Source organism: Clarias gariepinus, chromosome 3 (genome assembly GCF_024256425.1).
Source record: "Clarias gariepinus isolate MV-2021 ecotype Netherlands chromosome 3, CGAR_prim_01v2, whole genome shotgun sequence".
Taxonomy (NCBI): domain Eukaryota; kingdom Metazoa; phylum Chordata; class Actinopteri; order Siluriformes; family Clariidae; genus Clarias; species Clarias gariepinus.
Window position 1 is genome coordinate 45,661,787 of NC_071102.1, and position 23,266 is coordinate 45,685,052.

At 42.1% G+C, this 23,266-nt stretch overlaps 1 protein-coding gene across 1 annotated transcript in view; it reads right to left on the reverse strand.

Moving 5' to 3' along the window:
- Nucleotides 1-2,035: 2,035 nt before the first annotated feature.
- tspan7b (tetraspanin 7b) overlaps nt 2,036-23,266 on the reverse strand; it is a 32,206-nt gene continuing 10,975 nt past the window's right edge. The window contains exons 2-8 of the mRNA XM_053493293.1: nt 9,768-9,956; nt 6,713-6,787; nt 6,462-6,557; nt 5,790-5,945; nt 5,597-5,680; nt 4,070-4,152; nt 2,036-3,983 (exon numbers count right to left, since the gene is read on the reverse strand). Coding sequence (XP_053349268.1) covers nt 4,084-4,152; nt 5,597-5,680; nt 5,790-5,945; nt 6,462-6,557; nt 6,713-6,787; nt 9,768-9,956 — 669 coding nt within the window. The 3' untranslated portion in view covers nt 2,036-3,983; nt 4,070-4,083. The remainder of the gene's footprint in view (nt 3,984-4,069; nt 4,153-5,596; nt 5,681-5,789; nt 5,946-6,461; nt 6,558-6,712; nt 6,788-9,767; nt 9,957-23,266) is intronic.

Here is a 23,266-nt window from a genome sequence, read left to right on the forward strand (position 1 = left end):
TCCCTGGATTTCCATAAGATCACCTCATTACACTTGTGGCTTTCCGCGTCTTTGTCCCGTCCTTGTGTCACGCAGGTCAAGCGCGATACACACCGATATGGAAAGCAGGGTTCACACACTTTATTGTTTTTTTGTTTTTTTTACATGATGGAGAAATGACCTACGCCGAGTTTCTTCATTCAATAAATGCTTAAGTCGAAGTGAGGCTTTTGATTGTGCAAAATACATTTATAAGAGTAAAACCCTTTTTTATTTCTCTATATAATCCCCTGCTACACTAATGCACTCAGCCCAGTGTCTCACTAGTGCTTGGACACCATCAAGATAGGAAGTTTTCTGTTCAGACTGATTTATGTCTGAAACGCCGGCCTCCCAGGAGCTCCGTTAATGGCCCGAATATGTGGAAATGTGTTGGTGCGAGGTCAGGACTGTACGAGGGATGAGGCGATAACCTCCAGCCGAGTTCCTGTGAAGTGTGTGAGTAGTGTTGGTGGATGAGTGTGTGTACAGTGTTCTCCAAGTTGCAGTGCATTGCAAAAGTAATCATACCCTTTGAACTTTTCCAGATTTTGTCACGTTACAGTACAACCACAAACATAATCTTAAATTGGAAGGAAAATAATAAATGGTTTTCAAATTTTTTTTACAAATTAATATCTGAAAAGTGTGGTGTGCATTTGTATTCACGCCCCTGGGTCAATACTATGTAGAACCAGCTGTGCACATCTAGAGAGTGAATTTTTTGCGCATTCTTCTTTGCACAATAGCTCAAGCTCAGTCAGATTGGATGGAGAGCATCTGTAACAGCAATGTTCAAGTTACAGATTCTCAATTGGCTTTAGGTCTGGACCTTGAATGGGCCGTTCTAACACATGAATATGCTATGATCTAAACCACTCCATTGTAGTTCTGGCTGTATGTTTAGGATTGTTGCCCTGCTGGAAGGTGAAGCTCCACCCCAGTCTCAGATCTTTTTCAGACTCTAACAGGTTTTTTTCTACTATTGCCCTGTATTTGGCTCCATCTATCTTCCAATAAAACTCTGACCAGTGTCCCTGTCCCTGCTGAAGTGTCCCCACAACATTATGCTGCCACCAACATGGCACAGTATTAGTTTCCCATCACACATGGCGTGACCAGATCACAAACTGCAAATGGGACTTCATATGGCTTTCATTCAACAATGGCTTTCCTCTCAACACACTGCCATAAAGACCAGATTTGTGAAATGCACGACTAATAGTTGTGCTGTGTACAGTTTCTGTGGATCTCTGCAGCTCCTCCAGAGTTCCCATGGGCCTCTTGGCTGCTTCTCTGATGCTTTCCTCACCCATCCTGTCAGTTTAGGTGGACATCCATGTCTTTCCATTTTCAAATGATGGATTAAACAGCGCTCCGTCAGGTGTTTAAAACTTATTTGTTTTATAACATAACCTTGCTTTAAACTTCTCCACAACTTTATCCCTGACCTGTCTGGTGTGTTCCTCAGGCTTCATGATGCTGTTTGTTCACTATCGTTCTCTAACAAACCTCTGAGGGCTTTACAGAACAGCTGTATTTATACTGAGATCAAATTACACAGAGGTGGACTCTATTTACCAATGAGGAGACTTCTGAAGGCGATTGGTTCCATTGGATTTTAGTTAGGGGTATCAGAGTACCCTATTTCACAATGATGTGCCACTTTGTGTTGGTCTGTCACATAAAATCCTAATGAAATTTGTGGTTGTAACATGACAAAATGTGGAAAAGTTCAAGGAGTGTGAATACTTTTGCAAGGCACTGTAGCGCCATCATAAAAATTGGGGCTCCTACTGTAACTTCTTCCCAAGTACTCCCAGTTCCTCGTGTTACAAATATTAAGTGGAAGTTTCCTTCTACTGGACCTGACTTACTGTCAGAGTTCTAGTTTCTGGTGGCCAAAGTTTTATTTATTTATAATACATTTAAATATCAATGAATACAACAAACATAATTTAACTGTTTCAGGACTGAACTCTTTGTAAATAAATAATAAAAAAACAACAACACAAAGTAACTGTTAACGATGAAATAACCATTTTTATTAACAGATATCACAGTCGTTTACAATATCAACAGACAGGTTTGCTCACATGCTAGCTGGTGACGCGTTTTTAAAAAGTTACATTTTTATTGTACAAAGTGTCGAGATCCGTACGCTCGTCCGATTTCAGATCACGCGGCTTGAGACGTCTTTTTTTTTGTTTGTTTGTTTTGTGTATTCACAGACTATTTATCGCTTTTATGCGCTAATTAATACTGCATGATGGACTGAAACTAGGGAAAGCTGTGGAAGCGTAATTCATTCTAGAACACAAGTCATTACAGCGTCATATTCATCCAAATAAAACCATAAAGAATATCGAAACTAAACCCGAAACGTCACAGAGACTTTAAATATGGAGCGAGCAGCCTGAGCTTCATCCCCCGTCGTGGCTCAGTCCGAGATCACCGCCGCTCTCTGGTCCTGAAAACGTTGCGCTAAATCTTCCTTAAAGGGACGACGTTTTAAATGAGTTTAGCAAACTTACTCCAGCTAGCTTGTGTAAATAGTTAACTAGCCACAACTGCTCACTAGCGTACTGTATTTGCGTGACTAAAACTAGTTTCTAGTTTTTGTCAGGATGAAAATTCCAAACTGACCTAGCAGACTAGCTATCTTTGCTAACATTTTAACTAGACAATTAAAAAAAAAATCATGATTTGATACCATTCTTTGATCCTAGTTCCAAATTTTCCTCCAAAAAAAAAAAGAAAGTTTATTATATTCCACTGTGAACGCTTAGCCGCTAATCGATTAACCACAAAATCGATTAACGTTTGCTCGGAATTAAATCTTTGCACAATAGGTTTTTTTTGTCTCTGATTCTTAATGTTCTAGAACACAACCTAATGTCAACCACCTTGGATTTAGCGATTTTAACATCAGTTTTTGGTTTACAATGCATTATGGGAACAGAAGTTTTTTCCTATTCTTAAAGAAAACTATCACAAAGTCTTCACCTTTTTTGTCTAACTAGCACAGATCAGTTTCTTACTTAACTACCTTTGCATGCTAGTTTAGTCTTTGCAACAAAAAATCTGTTCGACAAAAACGTCGTCAGATTTAAAACAAATCCAAACACTCTCATAGAAAACTGAACAAATCCAGCGTCTTTGATTCTTTGGGTAAAATTCGCGGTACGCTAATCGTATATTTCATTCTTGTCTAATATTGACCTAAGGGAAAGAATATTCCCACAAATTTTTTTTTTGCAGTGATCTCGGACTGAAAGAACAATCTTTGAAACATCCTAGCGTAACGTTAACAACATAACCCTTGCGTAGATCACGCTACACCTTCCCATGCCATCATCCCGCTAGTACAAACTAGCTAGAGCTGCACTGGCTAGACAGGACGAGCTTCTAAAAAGCAGAACGAGCACAAAAACTCTGTACAGCTCCGGCGCGGTTTATAAAATGGCGCTGGGAAAATGGCGGCAAGATCAAGAAAAAGCTAACCGAACGCGACGTGACCTTCCTCTTCTGAAAACGTTACTACAGCAACGACAACAACAGGAAAAAAAGAAAAACCTAGTATTAATTCCATCATATTTATTTATATTTATCTTTCCTTAATCGGACAAAGAACTAGAGCTACGACGCAGACGTCAGTTAGAGTTCGGTTAATAAATAAAAACCCGGCTTGGTTCGAAGTGGAGATGCCTCAGCATGCATGGCTTTGTACAGAGCGAAGTGTGTGTGTGTGTGTGTGTGTGTGTAAAGTTAAGGATTTCTGTAAGAGAAGCCGGTACATAAAAAAACGCACAGTTAGGAATGATACACTACCAGGACAGAGCAGGAAAAGGAAGGAGAAAAGAAGGATTGAAGCAAAGAAGAAGAAGAAGAAGAATGGAGTGTGCTAGTGATTTGGGTTTCCTTTCCAGGTCCCCAAAATGATGTTATGTCCTCTTCACAGCTTCCTGAAAAAGAATACAGACATTTAGGTAAGTTGGGTGTGTGTGTGTGTGTGTGTGTGTGTGTGTGTGGGTGGGTGTGTGTTACTGACCTACGGCCACTCTGCTACACCATCTCGTACTGATTAGCCGTGATAAACCGGGACAGACAGCATGCCAGCAGCATCCCGATGAGCTGTACACACACACACACACACACACACACACACACACACACACACACGTTTCAGAGTGCTCACTTATCTAAGAGATTTCATTGATCTTGGTCGACCCTTTGCTACCACACGGCTCTTGCAGGACATCTAACACCTTAGTGTGTGTGCGTGCATAATTGTGTGTGTGTGTGTGTGTGTGTGTGTGTGTGTGTTTAATAAGCTGAAGCAGGGATTTCATTTCAGCACCATACTGTCATGGCAACGCAATCATTCCCTCCAGCTTTTACTCTATCAAACACACACACACACACACACACACACACACAAACACACACACACTTCTAATAAATCTAAGCAAACTAGGCCTAAATGAAGTCCCGCCACATCTATATAAATAAAAGAAAGGTTCTGTCTGTACATTGGGTCCGAACTCGCTCTTTCAGTGATATTTTTATGTTTCATACACTGGAGGACCAGAAACCAGTCTGTCTGTCTGTCTGTCTGTCTGTCAAGACAGGATTAGTTACAGCATCACACAAAACTGTCTGGACGGAATTAAATGAGACTTTTGCAGTACTTCGGTCGAACCTGCACCATAAGTGAAATCAAAATGTTGTGTGAAGTTATGAGCGGTTTTGTGCCAGATAACATCACAACATCTAGAGCTTTTTTTGGATGAATATAGTGCTTTTTCCCTCAAGGTGGGCGTGGCTATACATGTCACTCAACCATATATATATGACGCTATGAAACTGAAAAAACAAGATAATGAGCAGAAGGGCCGTTATGAGCCGTTATGTGTCAGATGCTGATCAACTTATTTTTATCTTTTAATTATTTCTGCAAACTCTTTACCCATTACTAATGCTAGTCAGTATCTTATATGCTCCGCCCACACATTATAGTATTATTGCTACATTTGCACAGTGGGAGGAGATATGTTAATGCAGTATTTTAATAAATGCTCTCGTCACACGCTCTGCGAATTACGTAATTAATTATACATGTTTTGTTTTTTTTTTTTGGATTTTTTCCTAATTTAGTCGTGTCCAATTCCTCCCCGTCACTAGGGGGCTCCCACATTAAGGCTACTACACCCACTCAGCCGGGAGGGCTGAAGACTATCACATGTTTCCTCCGAACCACGTGACGCCGGCCGACCGATAGGACGAGGACTTTACCACTGCGCCACTCAGAGGTCTAATTAATTATACATGTTAATCACATTCACATATCATTAGCATCTCACTAACATATTTAATTATATGTGTTAATGACGAGTGCACCTGGTTAGGGTTAATTAGGGTTAGGGTTATTATTGCATAATAATGTTGACACTGAATAACAAACTGTCAGATTTACAAGAAGGGAGGGTGTGTCTGACGTCTGTCTTGTTTGAAAGGTAGGTTTAAACACATACACAGACTCATACACACACACACACACACACACAGGGAGTCGTACCTGTGAGAAGGCGATGCCGAACGTCACTCCGGCGATGATGCCCATGTTAGTCTCGATGAAGGAGGTCACCAGCTCATAACATCCCTGCAACAAGAGACCACATACAGTGTGTGTGTGTGTGTGTTAGGTTTTTTTAAGTGGTAATCTTTGTAGAACTGCCCTGACATTGTGTGTGTGTGTGTGTGTGTGTTACCTGCTGGTGCACTTTGCTAGGCGCTATAGTGGCGTTGCGCAGGTCTGAGGCGTTGCAGTCGGAGATGTTGGCGCAGCAGCTGGGGGGAATCCCGTTAGTGGGGAAATAAACACTGTTGAACCAGCTCGTGTAGTTCAACACACCACAGCAGCGCAGCTACACACACACACACACACACACACACACAGAGTGTGAGAGACAGAGGTGGACTGAGCAACGCTATAAGAGTCTCTTTTTACAAACCAACGGCAACATTTACACACACACACACACACACACACACACACACAAATCATCTATATTTATTCATATTAATTTCTATAAAGAGCTTCGTGTCTCTTATTAAATGTGCAAAAACAATAATCTTTAAGGATCAAAAAAAAGGAAAGATGTGAAAAACATAAACTGTAATAGATTTGTAAATGCATGAAAAGGGGCGGAGCTTAACTTAAACTTTAGTTAATGTATAAGCTCGCGGTTTCTGGTTTAAGGCGGGGTTTATGGTAAACTGCCGTGTGTGTCGTGATCTTAGCCGAGAGTCAGGAGCAGCATGAAGTCCAGCACCGCTCTCAGGCTGGCTGATGTAAACATGATGGAAACCCGAAATAAAGGAATGAAGTGTGTGTGTGTGTGTGTGTGTGTGTGTGTGAGAGAGAGAGAGAGAGAACTTACACTCCTCTGCACGTTATCCACAGCCAGACTCCTCTCATCCTGCGCGTTGTAGTGCAACACGGCTTCGTTATAGGTCCTCAGGAACGTTCCTTTAATCTGAACACACACACACACACACACACACACACACACACAAACATATGATTCAACTCTTCCAGGCCCCAACAGATGGAGTCTCCAACTGATACACACCGAGTGGTGGCTTTATGTAACCATTTGTGTGTGTGTGTGTGTGCGCGCGTTTTTCTCACCTCATGACGGAAAACAAACCCAGAGATGCCGGCCACCAGCTCAGCCAGGAAGACCAGCGAGAGGAACATGGCATACTGACGAGAGAAGAACAGAGGAGAGAGTGTAAGAGAGTGTGTGTGCGAGAGATGTGTGTGAGAGAGGTTGTGTAAGAGAGGTTGTGTGAGAGAGGGTGTGTGTGTGTGTGTGAGTGTGTGTGAGAGGTGTATGTAAGAGAGTGTGTAAGAGTGTTGGTAAGAGTGTGTGTGAGAGTGTGTGTAAGAGTGTGTGAGAGAGGGTGTGTGAGAGGGTGTGTGAGAGGTGTATGTAAGAGAGTGTGTGTGAGGGTGTGTGTGTAAGAGTGTGTGTGAGAGGTGTGTGTGAGTGAGTGTGTGTGTAAGAGTGTGTGAGAGGTGTGTGTGAGAGAGGGTGTGTGAGAGTGTGTGTGAGAGTGTGTGTGTAAGAGTGTGTGTGATAGAGTGAGTGAGAGAGTGTGTGTGTAAGAGTGTGTGAGAGGTGTGTGTGAGAGAGGGTGTGTGAGAGGGTGTGTGAGAGTGTGTGTAAGAGTGTGTGTGTAAGAGTGTGTGTGTGAGAGAGTGTGTGAGAGAGTGTGTGAGAGAGTGTGTGTGTGAGAGTGTGTGTGTGAGAGGTGTGTGTGAGAGTGTGTGTAAGAGTGTGTGTGAGAGGTGTATGTAAGAGAGGGTGTGTGAGAGGGTGTGTGACAGTGTGTGTGAGAGGTGTGTGTGAGAGGTGTGTGAGAGGTGTGTGTGAGAGTGTGTGTGTGAGAGAGTGTGTGTGAGAGTGTGTGTGTAAGAGTGAGTGAGAGAGAGTGTGTGAGAGGTGTGTGTGAGAGAGTGTGTGTGTAAGAGTGTGTGTGTAAGAGTGTGTGTGAGAGAGTGTGTGAGAGGTGTGTGTGAGAGAGTGTGTGTGTAAGACTGTGTGTGAGAAAGTGTGTGAGAGGTGTGTGTGAGAGTGTATGTGAGAGTGTGTGTGAGAGTGTGAGAGGTGTATGTAAGAGAGTGTGTGTGAGAGTGTGTGTGTGAGAGAGGGTGTGTGAGAGGGTGTGTGAGAGTGTGTGTGAGAGAGGGTGTGTGAGAGGGTGTGTGAGAGGTGTGTGTGAGAGTGTGTGTGAGAGTGTAAGAGTGTGTGTGTGAGAGTGTGTGAGAGAGGGTGTGTGAGAGGTGTATGTAAGAGAGTGTGTGTAAGAGTGTGTGTGAGAGTGTGTGTGTGTGAGAGAGGGTGTGTGAGAGGTGTATGTAAGAGAGTGTGTGTAAGAGTGTGTGTGAGAGTGTGTGTGAGAGGTGTGTGTGGGAGAGTGTGTGTAAGAGTGTGTGTGTGAGAGTGTGTGTGTGTGAGAGAGTGTGTGTGAGAGAGGGTGTGTGAGAGTGTGTGTGAGAGTGTGTGTGTGAGGGGGTGTGTGTGAGAGGGTGAGTGTGAGAGAGTGTGTGAGAGTGTGTGTGTGAGAGAGTGTGTGAGAGAGGGTGTGTAAGAGAGTGTGTGTGAGAGTGTGTGTGTGTGTGAGAGGGTGTGTGAGAGTGTGTGTGTGTGTGAGAGAGTGTGTGAGAGAGGGTGTGTGTGAGAGTGTGTGTGTGTGTGAGAGGGTGTGTGAGAGTGTGTGTGTGTGAGAGAGTGTGTGTGTGAGAGGGTGTGTGTGAGAGGGTGTGTGAGAGTGTGTGTGTGAGAGAGGGTGTGTGAGAGTGTGTGTGTGTGTGAGAGTCTGTGTGAGAGAGGGTGTGTGAGAGTGTGTGTGTGTGAGAGAGTGTGTGTGTGAGAGGGTGTGTGTGAGAGTGTGTGTGTGTGTGTGTGTGAGAGGGTGTGTGAGTGTGTGTGTGTGAGAGAGGGTGTGTGAGAGTGTGTGTGTGTGTGAGAGTCTGTGTGAGAGAGGGTGTGTGAGAGTGTGTGTGTAAGAGTGTGTGTGAGAGTGTGTGTGAGAGAGCGTGTGTGTGTGAGAGTGTGTGTGAGAGTGTGTGTGTGTGTGTGTGAGAGGGTGTGTGAGAGTGTGTGTGTGAGAGGGTGTGTGTGAGAGTGTGTGTGTGTGAGAGGGTGTGTGAGAGGTGTGCAGGTTATTTTCAAACAATTGTTTAATAAACAAGGTGTGGGTAACGCAGACGTGAAAAACATACGCTCAGGTTTTAATGTAAAACTCTTGGCAGAGATGCTGTAGCCCCGCCCACTCCATGCCTACTGGATCGTGGGAATGAAGCCTGTAAATTCGGTGCAAAAGTGAAAGCAGACGATCGCGTCCCCTCGCGCTCTCACCTTTCTCTGGTTTAGTTTCATTTGCGTTCAGTTTGTTCGCTGCTTTAACCCGTTTCTAGGTGTCTGTTTCAATAGCAACGAAACACAAACGTTCGCAAATGCTGTGGCTTAATCGTAAACATAAAGGTAGTGGGACGAACCGATCAACAATAAACAAATTCATCAGGGGTGTGTATATTTATGCCGTTTCTTTTTATTTAAACGACCTGTGATATTTCTTTTTTCTAAAAATGACTTATAAACTTACTTTATTTTGATTTATTAATGGCTTAAGCGAATCACATCGAATATGCATGTGATAAATGATTTTCATAATGTGCATAAACTCCTCCCCCAAATGTAATATTTATATGACAGAACAGAGAAGAGGTTTTATATCAATTGTGTGAAAAACGGAATCCTTTTTGAAACTGTTAATTGTTAATATACTTAATTAATAACATATTTTTTTTAAACCTCGGCCGATAAGATGATAATAAATAATCAGTTTTTTTTACTTTACCTTCATATTCATGTTATCTGGAAGAAGTAATTAAACATATCATGATGTGGAATGTTAAAGATTTAAGATCACACCTAAGTTTCCCTAAACATGTAAAATGGTTTATAGCGATACATCACACTGAAATGTCTTCCAGATCTCATTAAGATCTTAACTTCACTTCTACACTTTCAGGGGAAAGTTTCGTTGTTTTGGTAACTTTCGCGTGGAGACGCAGCTTTGTTTGCTGGCGTGACGTCACTCAGCCACTTTACAAACGTGATGTGACGATGTGAGTGTTGCCTGCGCTCTCTTTTGTTTTGTTTTGTTTTCCTCACCAGTTTGAGCATCCATGGGCTCCCCCTGCAGGTGGCGAAGCAGCCGAACAGCCCGAAGACGATGATGGTGGTCCCGGTGCCGATGAGGACGTACGGCGCGTTGGTGGAGTTCTCCGCGATCAGGGAGATGTACGGCCCGAGCATAAACTTCCCCCATAGTCCCACCGCGAGGAGGATCGCCCCCGTGATCTGCACACAAACACCTGCGCTTAGAACCGCACACCTGAATCATGGAAACGCCGACTGAGAACAAATATATAAGGTTTATCTAGGACTTAACGAAACGTTACCCAGATTGTATAAAAAAATTAAGAAAAAAAGATTATGATTGGAAAGACACAATCTTATGTAAAATTTGGCTAAGATTAGCCCCGCCCACTTTGGACTGAAGAGTAACGTTCATACAGGCAGGAGTCCAGACTGCAGACGACTGCGTTCACAAAATCAACATTAACCTCGTTAGAAAAGGGCTTAAAACTTCCAGGACACTCTACACAGCCCAACTGATCTGATTAGCGGGAGATAAAGACCGATCCCTGCTACCTAAACCCAGAGCTGTTTATTTATAGCAGTGAAATATTTAATAAAGTTCATATACCGCGTCTAATACGAGTCTGCTAGAAGTCTGCTCTTCTTAGTTCTGGTGATTGAGCAGCAGAGGGCGCTATAAAACCTCCCTGACTCTCGCTACTATGGTACGCATGCTAAGTGGAAAACCTGCACCACCCTATAACAGACCAGAGAGAGAGAGAGAGACGAAGAAGATAAAAGACAGAGCGATGGAGAGACAAGGCAACGAGAGGCAGAGAAAGAGAGAGAGAGAGAGAGAGGGGAAAAAGAGAAAAAGGGAGAAGAAAAAATCAGAGATAAAAAGAAAGAGGATTTGTTTTTTACACCTGGCTGAATTTTAATTTATTTGTACTTAAAATGATTAAAAACGTGAATTCTGACTTCCCTCAATCACATCATCAGTTCTGATTTATACCGCATCGGATCTAGAAATGAAAATTCTTTCAGTCCTTTAGAAATCTGTGAGGATGCCAGCTGTCCATCAAACACAAGGGGGCGGGGACTGTACCGACCAATCGCAGTACAGATGTATAGTCCATGCATTCTGATGTGCCGTGCTCGCCCTGTCTACCTTTCTAGCCGTCCAAAAATACAGTCTGACTAAAAGCTTTGCCTCACCCGCGCATGTTTGTGTGTGTGTTTGAGTGTGTGTGTGTGTGTGTGTGAGAGAGAGTCTGCACGAACGCATCACGTCCATAAATACAGTCGAATCAGTGTGAGCGCGGAATCGACACCCCGCTGAGAATAATGATTCAGCACCTCACACCAACACACACACACCAACACACACACACACCTCTTCTTTCCATCCTTCCTTCTATTTATTGTGTACCAGGGGTAACAATGTGCATTTAACCAATCTCTCTCTCTCTCTCTCTTTGTGGTGGTGTGCTGTCTATTACACACTTATAGAGTCTCACCTTTACCGTGAAAGTGCTAATTAAGGTGTGAAAACGTGTGTGTGTGTGTGTGTGTGTGTGTGTGTGTGTGTGTGTGCTTACTAAAGTACAGAGAAAACCAGAGAGAAAGCGCATCATGACTCAGACTTCCAAGAAGGAGCCTGAGAGGGTCGGAATGATGAATCTCTGGATGTTAACGAATAAATAACTCCTACATCGCTCTAAACACTGCATTCAGCTCTCAGACGAGGGAAGACGGACGATCGTGAAAAGAAAGCGGCGAAAGATGTGAAAAGGATGGCGAGTTCACAAAACATATTTAAACAGATGAATGTGTGCGCGCGCGAGTGTGCGAATGTTTCGTGGTCTGCTGTAATAAACATGCATTATTTAACAAACATGAATCATTCAGCGCCTAGTCTGTTCGAAGCGCCGTCTCCACACTCCCCTGTTTTTGTGCTCCTCATCAGGGAGTCTTCTAAAATGGAGGCCCACAATTGGGGGAAAATGTGACGGCGGGAGCGGTGGAACAATCAGTCCTCCCGTGTGTATCGTTGTGGGAACTGAAAGGAGCTAAATCCAATATGTGCTGCGGCGTTCTCTAATGAGTCCTTAACCGCCGTCCTTAACCAATAGTGCGCTTTAATTCAACAACATCTCGGCCTTGATGCTCTCCTCTAGACCGCAGGTCCTCAACACCTAAAAGTCCTGGACTAGGGTTGAGAAACGCTGGTCTAGACCGAGTATGCTTGACTCAGCATTTGATCAAGTTACCTCAATCACATGTTACCACTGATAATCTAATCTCATCTCATCTAATAATGAGGCTTGAGATGATTTACTGTTGTCTCAAGCTACCAAAGTTACTCATCTAACAAGGATTCAGGTTGACTCGGGTATTGTGACGTCTGCAGCTTTAAGACATGATACAGTCAATGACCACTAGAGGGCGCAGTACAAGGATGGTTTATCGGACTCAATATCACAAGCCTACTAAACATAATGTTCTTGAATTCCAGAATGTGTTTCCATTCGGTTTCTGGAAACATTGAAGTTCAGAATCAGCGTTGGTTAAAGTAGTAAATGACCTCCTGTTGGACTTCGGCACTTGAACCAGTGAACAAAAGTTTAATGGACACAACTGAAAACACTCAAGTTTACCAGATTTACATCCTGCTCGATAGATTGTTACCAGTTTAGCTTAGAGATTTCCACAAGGTTCTGATGTAGGCTGCCTGCCAATCTCTATTTATAGTCAGCCCCTTGGTTATGTAATTTATATAAACATATTATTGACAATAATGTGACACAGTTGCTCAAGCAAGTTTGGCAGCAGGTTTTATACATAAGGAATGTTTTCTGTGTCCTTGTTCACTGCCCAGAAAAGGTCACTGATTTTATCCTTAAGCTTGATACCTATGGCAGTTTTAATTATGTAAACTGGGTAATCATATGATAATTTGAACGTAGAGAACATCTCTAAAAATCAGAAGAGCTTGGTTTAGCCGTCATGTGCCTCTTATGACGCATCATATCCAGATGGAGGACAGGAAGTGAAAAGCAGATGGATTTTTCAACTGAACTAAAACTTTGAAATGCCTGCTATCGAGGCAGTAGATATGAGTGACTGCCTCATCCTCCAGACAAACTTTTAGTCAAGGAAACAAATCAAAGCATAAAAAAGTATGAAGACCAACACCTTTTCTTGTAAGAGTTGGTACCAAGAGTTTATGATCTTGGTACCAAGACACAGTGATTGTCGTTTGTTGTTTGCGAGGGTGATTAATTTTCTTTCATTGTCCAGGGGATGTAACCAAGCAAACATTCCATGCCAGGTTGAATCTCGATTTTAACAGTGCGGTTGTTTACATGATGTAGAATAACCATTCTCAAATGACCCGTGAAATACAACAAAAGACATGGATCATCACAAAACGGTGAAGTAAGTGCAACTTATTGCATTTGCACGGAAAGGTAAGTTGTTTGCATCCTGATTTTTTCAACTTCTGTCTTTTTCAGAATCAGAATCAGAAAACTTTAATTGCTTTTTCGTCTCTTATGAAGAACCACCATTAGTAGTCCACAACAAAAGCTCCTCGTGCTTTCTCAGTTTGATCGATTTGAGTGACCACAAACAATACAAAGCATATTAATTTGTGAACTGTGATTCCGATGTAGAAATTAATTGCCTCCTTCCACCTACAGGTCGCGCCAGAGTATGTTGGCATTTTGAAACCAACTTTGAGTAAGCCAGAGAGAAACAGATGTAGGAAACAATTTTTTTGCTGTGACTTGAACTTTAAACCAGATAAAATGCTGAAAGATCCACAGTCAACACCAGTGACCTCTGATGGACTCCATCTGACCCCTGACAGAACCTTTGGGTATCTCTTGGTTAAATCTCTTTCTTTGCTTCCAGTTCATTTTTTTTCTGTAGAGTCCTCACGAGCTGCTGTGTGCATCCTGGTCTGAATCATTTACTTCTCAAACAAATGGCAGTTTCACTGAGAAGAAACCACCGCATTCATCTTAGACAAGTAATCTCGCCTACAGTGTTACGCAACTCTGTGCTTTAGTTAAGGGGGGAAAAAATCTATTGTGGCAGCCATTGGCGGAGGATGACAGTACATTATAGCAGCATGCATGGGAGTCATGGTAACTTGGTGGTGAGCGAGAAGAGGAAATCGAGGTTCAGTGTTGGCAAGTTTTTTGACAAGTGTCATGAAGTCTTGAGATGGAAAAGTAGACTGACTTTACAGTGAATATTTTTTTAAGAATGAAGCCACTGCAGTAGGTACAATATGTTAGCCATTTCCTTTACCTTAAATGCTTGACGCAACTTTCCAGAGACCTGGTAATGTACCTGGAGAATGTGATAGAGCAGTTACGTACTTCCTGACCCTGGATTTAGAGTTCCTGTGGGCTCTAATGTTCTCCAGGATCTAACACCAATGTCTGCTCTACAAGACCAAATTAGAACTGAATAGAAGACCCTTGATGCCTACTAACAACACAAGTAAATAAAGGACTTTGAACTGATGACCATTTTTCTAAGGAATACTTTTGATCTCCATCTAGATTCATCAAAATCCCACCTGGCTTCACTCCATTTCTAAAACAATAACTATGCTTTATTTAAAAAAGTCCAGCCTTCAGTAGTTACAGTACATAAGGTTACCAAATGACACTTTTCGTGTTAGATCTCAAGGAACAAGGTCACTGAGCAGCACAGGGCATTGGAGCCACACCTAATTTAGGTTAAACCATCCTCTTCCAAGCATCCTCCTATGGATATATAAATGCATATTTGATCTCTGCATGACATTATCAAAGACTGCAAACCCATAAAACATTTAGAGGCTCTCTACGATCACAATCAGAGACGTAATGATCTATAGCAAGATCTTATAGCAAGCACTTACACTATTAGTGACTCTGTGAGGAACAGTCACACCGTGTTACACAACACTAACTGACAGACAAATCTTTGGGTGTCCAGGCTGCAAAAAATGTGAAAATAAGTTCACCACCATGAGACTGTGTAATGTTTTTACAAGATGTGCGCCTCTTAGAAAACCAGCATGCGAGCGTTCCTGCTTAGTATGCACAGCTGCGAGTGCACGATCCTGCACGATGTGTGCTCCTCAAAGAAGAAACTTTCCACATACGTCATGCTAAAGTCATGAATTAAAATGAATGAATGAAACAAAGAAGCTACTGTTATTGTGTTTAGCCATGACCCTACCACGACCATGCATTTCGAATTGGGTGGTATGATTTCGCTCATGAGTTTTCCGCTTTTCTTTTGAATACTTCGGTAAAGCTTCATGTTTATTTTCGAACAGCATGATAGCACCGGTCACTGGTTCTCATGGTGAGAGACAACAGATTAACACACTGATGCTTTTTAAATGTAATAAGAGACTCTTGATGTCCTACGAATGAAGTCAAGAACCTTCAAGGCTGTCTGATTGGCACCAAAGTCTCTTAATGGACTGAAAATAGGACAATAGACCCTGGATGATTTCCAGGTAGGATGGGAACCCTTGAATATCTCCAAATGTGGCCCACCACCCATGATGCCTTCCAAAAAAGGTCAAGCTTGTTGCTTTGATCCTGTCTTAATTGCACCAAAAACTATCAAAAAAGGTTCAGAGAACACTGATGCCTTGCGAATGGCACCAAAGACCCTTGCAATTGTCCAAATCAAAAAGGGGGCACTTGCCACTGCCCAAATGGCACACAAGCCCCTTGATGCATTCCAAATGGGACAGGAGACCCTGGATGCCTTTCGAATGAGACAAGAGACACTGGATGCTTCTCAAATGGGATAGAGAATTCTTGACTTTTGACCCTTGATGCACTATGAATAAGACCAAGAAGCTTTGATTCTCTCAGTATGGCTCTAAAGATTTCTGATGCCATCCAAACATGTTTAAAAAACATTCATACCTTCCTAATAGCACCAAAGACTTGTCCAAATTGGAAAGGGGACTTGTGATACCGTACAAATGGCACCAAAGACGTTCAATGCATTCCGGATGGGAAAAGAGATTCTGGATGCATCACAAATAGAAGAGAGGACCCTTGACTCTGTCCAAATGGGACCAAACACATTACAAATGGAACAAGAGACCCTGTATGGCTTCCAACTGGGACAGGTGACCCTGGATGTTTTTCCAAATGAGACAGGGAGCACTTGATTCTGCCCAAACGGGCCCAAAGAAACCTGAGGCCATTCCAATAAGACCAAGGAGATTTGGAGCTGCTGCCCCAATGCCACCAATGACTCTTGATGCCATCCAAACAGGTTCAAATAATACCTGTACCTTCCTAGTAGAAGAGAGGGAACTCTCAATTCCGTCCAAAAGGGACCAATAAACCTTGATGATTTATGAATGGGAAAGGCAATCCTGGATTTTTAATCTAGATGAGATTCTAAGACTAAACAGGACTTAAGGCATTAGTGCCATCTAAATAAAACTAAAAATGCTTAATGCCATCTGAATATGACAAAAGATCCTGGATGCCTCCTAAATAGGACTGAACAACTTGATGTCTCCCAGGTGGGACAAAAGCCTCTTAATGTTCTTCAAACTGGACCCTCAGTGCATTTGGAATGGGACAGATGTCCTTCATGAGTGCTTCATTGGTACATGGCCAATAATTTGATGTGGTGACGAAAAGCAAGTGGATGCTTGTTGATTTTCAAGACGCAGGATATATTACGTAACTGATTGCTAGCATATGTCAAGAAAGAAGGTCATGTTTCATATACTGGTCTCTCGATATGGAAAGACAGAACCCTAGAGTACTATGATCTGAAATACAAAGACAAAACACATCACCCTATCATGAGAGGAGCCAGTATCCATGGCAACAGTAATCCCCTCCTGTCAAACCCTGGTATAACCTCCATCCGGTAACAAGCGCAATACGTGGATGTGCACGCACACACACACACACACACACATGCCTGTAACTCTTTCCAGCCTGAACATCTCCCTCTCTCTCTCTCTCCATCCTGTTAATCAGGTAAACAACATCCTACAAAACAGCACTCGTCCCTCTGTAGATGGACAGAATATTCTGGTTCCTGATTCTTTGGCTCGAGTCATCGTGAGTCATTATTGCACCGTCTGTCCACATTCCTCCGTCTCTCTCTCTCTCTCTCTCTCCCTCTCATGACTTGGTGTTTTATTTTTTTGCCATTTCTATTGAACACACACACCCAACTCACCCTCTCTCAAACAACGTATCACACGGACACACATCAAAGTGAGGATCTGACGCTTTCTCTTGTCTCTGAGATCCGTTCCCTTTACACCGTTCGCCGTGTTCCAGTCTCGCTCTGGAAAGCGATTGATGTTTGTATTTAGCGAAAATCAAAGCCGTAACACAGAGCAACACCACAGCTATGAATTTTCAGAGCTGGTTAACTTCTTTCATTATGAGGTTTACATTGTTAAAGTGATGAATTAATAATAAATACCTCTCAGTATGCAGAAATGCAGCTTAAACCCCTATGCCATACCTCTAATTTCTTGGCTGCTTTTGCATTTTCTGTTCTCCTGCAGGCTGACCTTAACACAACACACAGCGGTATGCACTCTACAGGGACCAGGAATATAATCTCATTTTCTCTCTATACCTGTAACAGCATGAAATCTATAAATATAACATAACCAGCTGTGAAGCATTTGCGTTTCTGACCCCTGAACTCATCTCGCTATTTATGACTTAATGATTCTGCTATCGTCAGAGTCATGATTCATCAAAAAAGTCAATTTCTTTGTGACTCATAACAGTGTCAGCATCATCTGTGAGTGTGAAAACCGTAACTGAGTGTACACAACACCTTTTTTTGCTTCAGGTTCTCAAACGCCTTGAGCGCCTAACCGACCCATTCACACCGAGAGTTTTTTATATTTGCGCAACAGTTACGTTAGCATTTACGCATTATATCATCTGTTTTAAATTCAACTCTATAACACTATCTGCCTGATCTACACCAGGGGTCTGATTGTGTACAACCACAGGCTGTGTAAAAGGAACTGGACAAACACTCCGTGACGTCGCCCGTAGGTTTCCTGAAGAGCGGTTTTGAAGCTGTGGAAGCGCCGGTTGTCGCCATCTTGGCAGGAGCTGACTCCGCATGAACCCTGGTTAATTCATAACTGGGCAAATGGGCGAAGGAAACGGTGCCTGGCTGTTTGGAACATGACTACCATTCGAGGAACTGCATGTTTTGGCACTTCCATGTTGGAGTCATTTCTGACGTTGTGAAGCCGGAGGTTGCCTTTTGTGTGTTACTGGTGTGCAGAGAATGTACTTGTTGCCGTGACTGTTATGTCATTTCCCCCCTTAATTTTTCTAACTACCACCAAGTAAGGACAAAAGCTATCACATGCTCAGTGGAAAGCGCTATCCACCCAGTTCCACCTAAGTAACTCATCAATGCTACGAGAGGCGTAAAAGTCAACACTCCTCTCGGAGAACATGGCCAGTTTCGCTCCCTTGCCCATCGATTTTTTTAATCAAACAACTGAAGATTGATGAGTGAGGCAGGATTTGGTATTGGACAGTGTCTTTTATCAACGGTCCTCAAGAAGGTGCCAAAAATAATTTAATTTAAAAAAAAATTTGTATATAACAATTTAACAATGGTTGACAGAATATATATATATATACTTATATATAATATGTATCCATTATCTTTAACACTTATGCTGTGCAGGGTTGAGGGGCTCCTGGAGCCTATTGCAGAGCACTCGAGGCAGGGCCACACTGGGTGGGGTTACAAGGAAACACACTCACATACAACCAATCAGACACTAGAGGTAATTATTTTGAAAGGCCACACCTCAACCCCTGGAAGGAATTACCGATCGGAAAAAATCGATTCAGTTTTTCTGTGTGGAAATTCATGTATTGCCAGACTTATATATACTTACAGTTCATCTATTGTCCTTTAGTTGGTGCACTCTACAACTATTCACACATCACTAGGCGATTCCTGATGATTCCTACCAAACATGAAAACTCCACATACAGACCGGAGCTGAGAATCGAAGCCTGGAGCTCTGAGACAACGTTGCGCTACGCTAAGCCACCATAACGTACTTATCGTAACTGTGGTTAACAAATGATTTTTATTTTTATAACTCCACATGCACCTTTACAGCAACCCATGAAACCCTGGACACTCATAATTTTAGTTGACTCCATTGGATTACCTTTTAAACAATGAGCTGTTTTAAATAATGAATTAAAAGTGTAATAAAACAGGTCACGGCCACATAATGGAAAATAATGATGTGCTGGATCAAGTACTATTTTCTCAGCTGCTGAAAAAGAAACAGAGGAGACATTTTGTTCAATTAAGACAACGCTGATGTAATGTTTGGACTGAAAACCCGCCAGAAGAATTAAGCCAACCTCATACTGGAGCGTCTTCATATTCTCTGCTTTGCAATAAGCCTACATCACACACTTCTCTCCTGAATCAGGGGCCAGATGGACAGCAAGTAATTAGCCTCTATTTCTTGGCCGAGTGAATCTTTCCCCCGTACGCTAAGGCTTTTAACATCTCTGCTGAAGAGTGAACTCGAGTGCGGCTTCGTGGTGAAAATGCAATTTGTCCGCTGCACTTATTCGACCTCGCACTTAATGGCTATCCACACCTGTCAGACTTCCCTCTGGCGCTAACGGCCGGTCTTTCTCAGATAACCGAGTCAAGCAAAGTATCAGAGGCTCCCAGAAGAAACAAAGATTAAAAAACAGGATGAAAATAGAGGGAGAAAGAAAAAAATTATAATAAAATAAATATGAGCTGAATATACAGAGGGGAAAAAGAAAACAGGGCGATGACAGAATAAAAATAAGAGACAGAAAAGAGATGCTGCATTCTGAGTACAGTGGGCTCCTGGAGAAAAAAGTGACAAGAAAAAAGGGCTACCAAGCAGAAAGGAGAGAGAGATGTAGAGTTAGAGTGATAGAGACAGAAAAAGATGTGGCGTGTGTGAGCAGCTGCTCCTGTTCCTGCTCTCTGAGCTCAGCCACGCTGGAGGAAACATCAGTCTTTATCACACGGCAGCCATGAAAAAAGCCAGTGAACGAGGAAAGCAGGGCTGTGTCTCATTATTCAACAAGTCAACAGGCTGAGGAGCGAAACGTGTGCCGAGGAAGAGAGAGAGAGAAAGAGACCTAAAGTAGAAATAAAGTAGCATTAATAGGCAGCTAGAAGAAAGGATGGATAAATAAACAGATGAATAAACAGACGGATACACAACGGTTTAGATAAATGAATGTGTGTATGAATGGATGGATGGATTAACTGGAGGATGGTTGGGTGTAATAATGGTAAGATGGATCAATCATAGAACTAATCCATGGAAGGATAGATTATCTTTCTATACTGTAGATGGATGGATAAATGGATGGATTGGTAGATAATGGTTAGGTAGTTGGAAGAATAAAAAATGATTGTATGGATGGATGAATTGATGGCTAGGTAGATGAGTGGATAATGGTTAGATTGATGGATGGATGAACAATAATTATATAGATGGATGGATGGATGAATGGGTGGATGGATTAGTAATGGTTAGATTTATGGATGAATGGATTAATATATGGATGAATAAATAGACCATTCAAGGACTTCATCATTTCTTCACTACCGGACACACTTGACCCACTACAGTTCGCTTACCGTCCAAATCGTTCAACTGACTATGCCATCTCTCACCTCCTCCACACATCTCTCACTCACCTGGACACTAGAAGGGGGAATTATGTTAAAATGCTCTTCATCGACTACAGCTCTGCATTAAACACCATAATTCCCTGCACGCTCACCACCAAGCTGGAGCACCTGTAAGTGGATTTCTAATTTCCTACAGTAACTGGTAGACCACAAGCAGTAAGGATGGGTGGACATGTTTCAGGAATCTGGAGAACTGGTGCCTGAGAAACAACCTCCTTCTAAACGTCAGTAAGACAAAGGAAAGGAACTACCAGACCGCCATCATCAACAAGTGTCCAGTGAAGAGAGTGGACAGCTTCAAATCCCTCTTGTTCACATCACGCAGGACCTGTCATGGTCCTGTCACATCCACACCGTGGTGAAAAAGGCCCAGCAGCGTCTCTACCACCTCAGGCGCTTGAGAGACTTCAAACTGCCCTCCAAGGTGTTCAGGAACTTTTACTCCTGCACCACAGAGAGCATCCTGACGGGAAACATCTCAACCTGGTTCGGGAACAGCACCATGCAGGACAGACAAGCTATACAGAGGGTGGTGCGATCAGCTGAGTGCACCATCCGCACCGAGCTCCATGACCTGCACTCGATCTACAGCAAGCGGTGCTGGACCAAGGCCAGGAAGATCGTGAAGGACCTCAGCCATCCCAACAATGGACTGTTCTCTCTGTTGAGGTCAGGAAAGCGATTCCGCTCCCTGAGGGCCAACACAGAGAGACTGAGGAGGAGCTTCTTCCCGCAGGCGAGACGGTCTCTGAATCAGGACTAAACAATCTCTGCGTCTTTACACATTGCACAATTCACAGTTATTGACATTATACAGGACTAAACCTCTCTGAATTTTTGCACACTACACAGTAATGGACACTCATGCACAGTTGCACATAACCCGGACATTTATGGACATTGCACATTGCACATTTGCACATAGCAGATTATGGACATTTATGGACCAGGACATCTACACACACACATGCATATTTGCACACTTCCTGGTCATTTTCACTTATTTCCATTTAAATTCATCTTTATATTTTCTTCTCATTGTATAGATAAGTTTTTTATTTTTATTTTTTTATAAGTTTTTTATATTTTGTTTTATTTATTTCTTGTTAACTGTTTTTACATTTTAAGGTCACTGGCGGTCATTTAAGCATTTCACTGCATAGCGTACTGTGTATGTCTGTGTATGTGACAAATCAAAATTGAATTTAAATTTGATTGATGGGATGGTTATGGTTATAATGATGGATGGATTGATAGACTGCTGGATGGATGAATGGATGGATGGATTGATGAGTAGATAATGGTTAGATTGATGGATGGATTATAGAGTATGGATGGATGGATGGATGGATGGATATATGGATGAATGGCTAATGGTTAGACTGATGACGGATTGATTTATGGATGGAAAAACAATGAATAGATGATTGAATGGATGAATAATTCATATAGACCGATGAATGTATGGATGGATAATAGTTAGATTAATGAATGGATGAATAACGCTATATGAATAAATGGATGGATTAATACATGGATAAACAAATAATGCTTAGATGATTGGATGGATGAATAAATGGAAATATAATTGTAAGATGTATGGATGGATGGATGCATGGATTGATGTATTCCTATATGGAGGGTTAAAGAATGGTTTTAATGGATGGGCTAATACATGGGTGAAGGAACAATAGCTGATAGATTAAATGATGAGTAAATGAAAAATTGGCTAAATGTAATGGTCAAATAAGTGGATGGATAATAGTTCTATTTGTTAAGCATGGATGAATAAATAACAGTTTTAGATGGACAAATAGATGAATAGACAATTACATGTATATGTATAAAAGTACTATGAGTAGATGAACAAATAGATCGTAGTAGGCTAGATGAACATATGGATAAGTGTATGAATGAATAGCTGTTGTAGAGATAGCTGGATAAATAAATGACTAGGAGGATGATTGTTAGATGTATAGATGAATATGAGTTATACAAATAGATGGCAAAATGGGTACATGGATGGGTGGATATGGGTTAGATGACTAGGTAGATGAATAGATGGCAAATGGATGGATGGTAAAATGGGTATATGGCATAATTTGTCCATTTGCCATACCATCCAACCATCAATCCATTCTTGAATAGACGGATCAAAGGATTAATGGATGCATGAGCAGTTGGATTAATGAATGCATGGAAAGATGTGCATGACACAATGGATGTTTTGATAGATAACGCTGACTTGAACAAGTTAATGAACAAATAAATGGATGAATGTTAGACAGACGGACATATAAATGGACAAATTAGTTGATAAAAGATAAAACTACAGCCTTTTAAGACTCACCACACGTTTGTGTTTGTGTTTGCTCTTTCAGTATAAATCTGATCATTGCTAGCACCAGGTGAGTACCAGGTGAGAGTAGCACGTGCTAAAACAGTAACACGTTTTTTTTTCTGACGCGTGAAGGAGTGTGAAATAAACAGCTGTGGCGTGTTGTTTTTCAACAGGAAAAACAAAGCTCACATTAAACTCAAAGCCCTGACAGGTTGTACACAAGCATTTAACGTCTCAGCGTGAGCTAAAGGCTAATAATATAGTGTCTTTAATTAGCAGCCAGACGTAAAACTAGTCCCAGCCAACAGAGTTAGCATAGCTGCTAGCGTATTGGCTCCTGTCTTCTGACGGGGGCAGGCTGGGATTCCGGGCATCTTCAAATTCCACAATCTCAGACTAATTGCGGAAGCAGGAATGTCGC